The following is an 8,256-nucleotide window of genomic DNA, read 5'->3' as shown; positions in this document are numbered from 1 at the left end:
AAGTAAGTTCTTTTGGACACCTGCAGGTGGAGAGTCCATCCGTTGTACGAATGAAGTCTGACTCTCGGCTCCTGCACGAGCATTTTAATTAAGAGAAACAGGGTGGGTGTAAGAGTGGATTGAATAGAGGAAGCCCTTGACCTCTAGTCAAAACATAGCAAGGGGTGTTTTACGACTTTGTGTAGGAAGGGATAAGCGATAGGGATAAATAAGGGATAAATAATATTATTTATTACAGGTCGCAGTCAAAGTCAAAGCAACACAATGATACGATAAAGATAATCTGGAAAACCCTGACACACCCTGTAGTTGTCACTTTTGGAAAAGACGAGCGTCCCTCCAATCATCGCCGGTGACGTGTTTTTCAGGCTCTGGAGACAGGAACTCATGTCAGAAATGTCATTGTGAGTCGCGTTTGTTTCTGCGCCGGAGCCGTTCGTTCCCTTTGCATCCAAAGAATCTCAAAGGCGGATTATTTGTGTCGACAGGAGAGAGATTTGCTGCTACGATACCGACGTCGAGAATCTCTGAGGAGGAACAAAGCGTGAGGTCCTGCAAGGTGAGTCTGTTTGTTTGCGGCTGCTTGGTGTTGCGCAAGATGAAATGGCCTTTTTCTCGCTATCGTTCCTCTCGTCGATTCATCGTGAGGTGTCGCTTCAGTTTGTTCAGAGAGATGTTTGCTTCCGCGCCCGCAGGTCATCGAAACATTTTACGGCTACGACGAAGACGTGTTGGTGGACTCGGACGGATCGTCCTTGTCTTTTCACACCGACAGAACCCCCGACACGGAACCCGAAGAGGTAGCCCGCCATTTCTGCCAGCGTATTGGCACCAAACATTCCTCTTCAGCCTGGAATCGGACTCGTCTTTGCGTCGCGGGTGCTTTGTCGCCGGTCTGACTGATTCTGGTACTAGTGCTGTGTTGCATTGGTGTGTGCATGAAGAGGCGGAGCTTCGCTACCGCCAGCTGACGCAAGAATATCAAGCGCTGCAACGAGCCTACGCTCTGCTAGCCCAGACCAGCGAAAGGGGACTACGACGCCGAGAAGGAGATCAAGGTGGCGCCCCTTCCCGCAACCCCCGGCCGGGTCGCAGCCTCCCCGTTCTCACCCAGCCTCGGGTGTTCTCTGGTCTGAAAGGAGGAGGAGGAGCCTCCCCCCTCCTCCTTTCAGACCAGAGCAAAGCTGATGGTAGAAATGGGTCACTATCAAAGCAGAGTAGCAGATCTGGAGTCAGCGCTGAAGCAACAAGGACAGGTAAGCTCATCAATGAGCACACCTTTTTCTCAGACAAAATAGCTACATTCTTCAGTCACTCATCCGTCTGGCATTACTGGACCAACCCCCCCCCCCCCCCCCCCCCGAACGTGGCTGGGAAAATGCGGAGAAAAGCAAATGTCATTTTCCAGTCAACCAAAGAATTTGTGGATGAAAATGACACAACATTCCAAAGCTGTCCACGCGTTTGTCTCTTCTAGAATGTCAAGTGGGTGGAGGAGAAGCAGCTGCTGCGTCAGAGCAATCAGCAGTTGGCCGAAAAGGTGACGGAAAGAAAGGCGCTGGGCGGAGTCGCTTGGCGTCACACCTGTCGGGAAGCCCCGCAGATGAGGTCTGACTGTCTTTTCAGGTCAGGCGGATGGAGGCGGAAGAAGCGCGTCTGAAAGAGCACATCCAGGATATCCGAGACCAAAACGAACTGCTTGAGTTCCGCATCCTGGAGCTGGAGGTGGGAAGACTCGCACAAGCGTGTTGAGGCCAGAGATGTGACGGACGGACGGACGGACGGACGGATGCATGCCTCTGCCTTTCAGGAGAGGGAGTGGCGCTCCCCCGTCTTGAAGTTTCTGCAAGTCCGTTTCCCAGACGGCCTCAGCCCTTTGCAGATCTACTGCGAGGCCGAGGGCGTGAGCGTAGGTAAGGCGTCCCTCGCAACCCTAACCTTAACCCGAGGTCCCAGAACACCTTACATTGCTCCTTGCGCCTTTCCCCCGGACATCGTCATCAGTGATCTGATGAAGAAGCTGGACATCCTGGGCTATAACGCCGTAAGTGTATGTCGAACTCCTTATGTTCGCACTCCACGAGACTCGGCGGCTCAAATGTGACTTTTGGAAGGCTTTGCGCTGAAAGAAGCTTGTTGACGCTGTGCCTTTGGGCTCTTGCAGAATCTCACCAACGAGGAGCAGGTGGTCGTGATTCACGCCAGGACCCTTCTCACCCTAGCCGAGAAGGTAACGCGCACGTCCACGCACGCTCTCGCATTCTGCTTATGTGACAGCAGCCTTTCCTCAGTGGTTAGAATACATCAAAGTGACCAAGTCAGCACTTCAACAGAAGATGTTGGACATTGAAAGTGAGAAGGTAGACAGACACGCGACATCAGCCAAGGGGAACTCCGGCAATGTGCCCCAACAATTCTGACCTTGAGCTGTGCTAGGATATGTTCTGCAAGCAGAAGGGCTACCTGGATGAAGAGTTGGACTTCAGGAAGTGTTCCATGGACCAGGCTCATAAGGTAAGCCGCCCTCAAATCTCCCGCCGGACCACTGATGGACGAGGATTGCGGCCCAGAGGATCCTGGAGCTGGAGGCCATGTTGTACGAGGCGCTACCGCAGCGGGACTGCCCCGCCACGGACGGCGAAAAAGCCAGCCACGCTGGCGTGAATGACGTGCTGACGGCGGATCAGAGAGAAGAGCTTAGGAGCGCCGTGGACCAATGGAAGCGAGCCCTGATGTGCGAGTTGAGGGAGCGCGACGCTTGCATCCTCCAAGAGAGAATGGATCTGCTGCACAGCGCGCAACAGGTAAGGGCCCAAAGCCAGCCCGGCACTTACTTGCACGCTTACTGGCTTTTGAATGCCACTTTCCATTTGTCCGTCCTAGAGGAACAAAGAGCTGAAAGAATTCATCGAAGCTCAGAAGAGACAAATCAAACAATTGGAGGAGAAGTTTCTGTTTCTCTTTCTATTCTTCTCCTTGGCCTTCATTCTGTGGCCCTAACACCAGCTGGTGAGTGAGCTCCAGCGGCACCGCACTCGACACCTCCGATACACTGCCAGCCGGTCTCAGACGTTGGCAGACGCTCCGATGCCAACGTATACCCCCCGCCACGGTGACAGAGGCACCGCGTCACACCGGCGCTCATCCAATCAGAAGGCAGGAAAAGCAAATTCACATGCAGGGCACTTTTGAACCAGAAGAGAGCGCCACAAAAAACGGTTGTTGCCCCAAACGCGCACTAAAAAGGGTCAGAATAACAAGAGTCCCACTGGCCAGCCGGGGCCACCCGTGCAGCTGTTTCTTCAGGGGGGAAAAAAATTGGAGTCACCGGTGAGTACATTTTGCATTTAGCTCTGCTTTTCTGCTTCTGTCTTCAAGTGTGTGGCATCCTGCGATCAAAGATTCAGCCAACCCCAAAGCGGTTGACCTCAACGTCCCACCACCATGCCTACCAGAGCAGGTGACGTGATGCTTTGGACATCCTTCCGTCTCAGATGCCCAAAAGTACTCTTTGCCACATCTGCGGCAATACGGTGTCTTTTCAAAGGTGCAAATAAATCCAGCGTGGGCGGAACACGCACGTCTTCGGTTTTTCCTGCTTTGTTTGTGTGACAGCTGTTGTGAAAATTTTATACAAATAAAGTTGTATAGTACAGGTTTGGCCAAGCCGCAACTCCCGAACCGCATGCGGCTCTTTTATGTTCATATCAACATTTGTGTGTGTGTGTGTGTGGGGGGGGGGGGGGGGGTTGTGCGTGTTGGCTTCACTTGAGTTCAATTTGGTATTTTGGTCAAAAGCGCATGTGGTGAAATTCCACAAAGTAGGATGGGCAAACACATTTCTTTAAACTATGAGTGTCAATTGGGCTCTCGAAATGGCAGGGAAAAGATGCACAGCAAAACGAAAATACGTAGATGAACACAGGACGTTTTAATCAGAGTGGGAAAGTTTCTATTTTTTGTTGAACGTGATGGCAAACCATTCTGCCTGATATGTCAGACCTCAGCGCATTTCAAAGATTCAAATCTTCAGCGCCATGCACTTCAGCTCACTCCATGCTAACATTGATCAGGCGTCGAACCCGCATCATCATGCTTAAGAGGTGGCCATGCTAACCAGTGCGCCATTATGTCAACGCATAATAACTAAGTCTACTGGTCAAAACAGCGGTTACTATATGACGTCGCTACGTCGTGGTCACGTGACGCAGACAAGACGTCAATGGACGTGGGCAGAGTTAACTTGTTTAAAAGGGAGTAGGCAGAAGAAATATTTAATTTATTTAAATCTATTTTGAGTGCACACCATTATGCCAATGCATAACAACTGTAAATCTACTAAACAAAACAGCGGTTGCTATATGACATCTGCCACGTCGTGGTCACGTGACATACGTGACGTCGATGGGCGTAACTTTCGCCGGAATTCAAATCCGCGGGGAGAGTTAACTTGTTTAAAAGAGAGTGGGCAGAAGAATTATTTAATTTATTTAAATCTATTTGGTGTGTGCGCCATTATGTCAATGCATAACAACTGTAAGTCTACTAAACAAAACAGCGGTTGCTATATGACGTCTGCCACGTCGTGGTCACGTGACGCGGACGTGACGTCGACGCCTACTTTACATCCCACCGATCACAGGACCCCTCGGCTGCATAACCGTGCCCCCTTCCCAACCAATCGGATTTGCTATACGCGAAAACGACGCCAATGGAAAGAGCTTCCGCCCAAATTTAAATCCGTGGGCGTGGCTCGCAGCAGGAAGTAGGAAAATGGCGGCGATGTTGACAAAGACACAGCGGATGGTAACATACGACTAACAAGAGAAATATTTTTATTTTCTGCTTGCAACTGGACCGTCCAGAGCGTACACGGTAAGTACAACTCATCGTTTTTAAAAAGAAGTACTTTTGTTGCCCTGAAAAGCGAGTGAGCGTGGCGTTTGTGGGGGACGTCGAATTTCGACGATTCTTTCTGGTCAACGGTTGTAAATGATTGTGTTGATTAAAAAAGAAAACTTGATGTAACTCTACTTTTAACTGCCGTTTCAGATAGATTTGGAATTGCATCACATCCAATTTTGCCTAGAGCGTACACGGTAAGTAACACTCGTTGTGTTTAAGGAGATTTACGTTTGTAATAGCAGAAGTGTAGCCGCGTTGCGTTGTACGTGTGAATGTTGGTCCGGGCGAAATGTTAATGTTTAATTTCATTCCTTTAGGTTCCACGGTGTTTGTTGGCTGCAAGTTTTCCACTGCAAGAAGAGGCTCATATCATTGACCAGGAGCGAGCTACAATGGTGAGTAGCCATAACATTTATGTTAAACACTTCCTATTTCATGTCTAACAGTACTTGATTTAACAAATAACCATAAATAAATACAGTGTGGGCACTGAAGTTAACATATGTGATTATACTGCCTAATCTGTCACCGAGTAGATTGTTGCAAAGTAATATAAGATCCAAAGTTGTAATTCAGAATAGTTTTCAAAAGAAGGCCATTAGAATTATATACAAGTCTGATTACCCTGAACAAGCTATTAATTAAATCACAAATTCTTCAATTCAAAGATTTGGTAGATTATCAGACAAATAATGTCTAACAGTAATTGATTTAACACATCACGATAAGTAGATTGAGTGTGGGCACTCTCAAGTTAACATATGTGATTATACTGCCTAATCTGTTACAGAGTATGTTGTTGCCAAGTAATGTAGAATAGATCCAAAGTAGTAATCCAGAATAGTTTTGAAGAGGCCATTAGAATGATAAACAAATCTGATTACCTTGAACATAATAACAAGCTAAGTGTTTAATATGTCCTATGAAGTCAAAATTGGGCACCATCATGTGGTGAAATTTGGAATTGCATCACATCCAATTTTGCCTGGGAACAAACAGATTACATAAATCTTAGTTTTGAATAAGCCACTCCTTCTCAAACAAGTAAACTCTGCCCATTTTGCGCAGTAGATGTTCTGTTAATATCTAGTATTTATACAAAGTCATAATTTAAATTGCTTTCAACCTTCATTCATCGGTTCAACCAACATTACTCGCTCTTATTACCAACTTGTATTGATTTAACTAAGCGTTTAATACTTCCTATCAGGTCTCAAATCGAGATTTGGCAAAATACAATTTCAGCAAATCCAATTTTGCCAGGGAACAAAAATAGATTAAATAAACTAAATAAGTCCTCTTCCCATTAAATAAATCAGAAAAGTCTGTCTTGTAACCAGTCCTCTTCAAACAAGTAAAGTCTGCCCATTTTGTGCCGTAGATTTTGTGTCTATGCCTAGTATTTAAACAAAATCATAATTTAAACGACTTCTTTCCTTCATTCACTTTGGAAATTTGGAATTGCAGCAAATCGAATTTTGGCAGGGAACAAAAATAGATCAATTAAACTAAATAAGTCTTCTTCCCATTAAATAAATTAAAAAAGTCTGTCTTGTAACCAGTCCTTTTCAAACAAGTAAAGTCTGCCCATTTTGTGCCGTCGATTTTGTGTTAATGCCTAGTATTTATACAAAATCATAATTTAAAGGACTTCATTCCTTCATTCACTTTGGAAATTTGGAATTGCAGCACATCAAATTTTGCCTGGGAAGAAAAGTAGATTAAATAAATTTAATAAGTCTTACTACTTCCCATTAAATAAATTAAATACGTCTTACTTGTTCCCACTCCTTTTCAAAACAGTAGTTTAAAACGAGGGCCCTTCACTCAATCTTTAACCTCAACCCCGCACGTTGTGTTGTATCTGTGAATGTTGGTTGTGGCCAAATGATAGTTTTCTTTCATTCGTTTAGGTTCCAAGAAAACTTGATGTAACTCTACTTTTAACTGCCGTTTCAGATAAGCGGGTATTACGTCGCAGTCAAATGCCGCGGATATGACGTAATTGCCCGAACCTCCGCCAAAATTCAAATCTGTTGGCGCGATGGCCGTGAGCCACTGAGCAGCGACGATTATCAACAGAAATATCTTTATTTTCTGCTTGCAACTGGACCGTCTAGAGCGTACACGGTAAGTAACACTCATTGTGTTTAAGGAGATTTACGTTTGTAATAGCAGAAGTGTAGCCGCGTTGCGTTGTACGTGTGAAAATTGGTCGAGGCGAAATGTTAATGTTTAATTTCATTCCTTTAGGTTCCACGGTGTTTGTTGGCTGCAAGTTTTCCACTGCAAGAAGAGGCTCATATCATTGACCAGGAGCGAGCTACAATGGTGAGTAGCCATAACATTTATGTTAAACACTTCCTATTTCATGTCTAACAGTACTTGATTTAACAAATAACCATAAATAAATACAGTGTGGGCACTGAAGTTAACATATGTGATTATACTGCCTAATCTGTCACCGAGTAGATTGTTGCAAAGTAATATAAGATCCAAAGTTGTAATTCAGAATAGTTTTCAAAAGAAGGCCATTAGAATTATATACAAGTCTGATTACCCTGAACAAGCTATTAATTAAATCACAAATTCTTCAATTCAAAGATTTGGTAGATTATCAGACAAATAATGTCTAACAGTAATTGATTTAACACATCACGATAAGTAGATTGAGTGTGGGCACTCTCAAGTTAACATATGTGATTATACTGCCTAATCTGTTACAGAGTATGTTGTTGCCAAGTAATGTAGAATAGATCCAAAGTAGTAATCCAGAATAGTTTTGAAGAGGCCATTAGAATGATAAACAAATCTGATTACCTTGAACATAATAACAAGCTAAGTGTTTAATATGTCCTATGAAGTCAAAATTGGGCACCATCATGTGGTGAAATTTGGAATTGCATCACATCCAATTTTGCCTGGGAACAAACAGATTACATAAATCTTAGTTTTGAATAAGCCACTCCTTCTCAAACAAGTAAACTCTGCCCATTTTGCGCAGTAGATGTTCTGTTAATATCTAGTATTTATACAAAGTCATAATTTAAATTGCTTTCAACCTTCATTCATCGGTTCAACCAACATTACTCGCTCTTATTACCAACTTGTATTGATTTAACTAAGCGTTTAATACTTCCTATCAGGTCTCAAATCGAGATTTGGCAAAATACAATTTCAGCAAATCCAATTTTGCCAGGGAACAAAAATAGATTAAATAAACTAAATAAGTCCTCTTCCCATTAAATAAATCAGAAAAGTCTGTCTTGTAACCAGTCCTCTTCAAACAAGTAAAGTCTGCCCATTTTGTGCCGTAGATTTTGTGTCTATGCCTAGTATTTAAACAAAATC

At 44.5% G+C, this 8,256-nt stretch overlaps 1 protein-coding gene across 1 annotated transcript; it reads left to right on the top strand.

The window, feature by feature from the left end:
* Positions 1 to 1,071: 1,071 nt before the first annotated feature.
* Positions 1,072 to 2,452, top strand: LOC148377523 (janus kinase and microtubule-interacting protein 3-like). The gene is made up of 6 exons (XM_088368207.1): positions 1,072 to 1,256; positions 1,478 to 1,540; positions 1,627 to 1,725; positions 1,811 to 2,044; positions 2,165 to 2,230; positions 2,292 to 2,452. The coding sequence occupies exons 1-6, from the start codon at positions 1,188 to 1,190 to the stop codon at positions 2,418 to 2,420; spliced, it is 660 nt and encodes a 219-aa protein (XP_088224333.1). The 5' UTR covers positions 1,072 to 1,187; the 3' UTR covers positions 2,421 to 2,452.
* The last annotated feature ends 5,804 nt before the right edge of the window (positions 2,453 to 8,256 follow it).

This window comes from Syngnathus floridae, unplaced genomic scaffold (genome assembly GCF_059516105.1).
Source record: "Syngnathus floridae isolate MCC-2025c unplaced genomic scaffold, RoL_Sflo_1.0 HiC_scaffold_137, whole genome shotgun sequence".
Taxonomy (NCBI): Eukaryota; Metazoa; Chordata; class Actinopteri; order Syngnathiformes; family Syngnathidae; genus Syngnathus; species Syngnathus floridae.
Note: the sequence above shows the minus strand (reverse complement) of the source record. Positions and strands in the feature narration are given on the sequence as shown.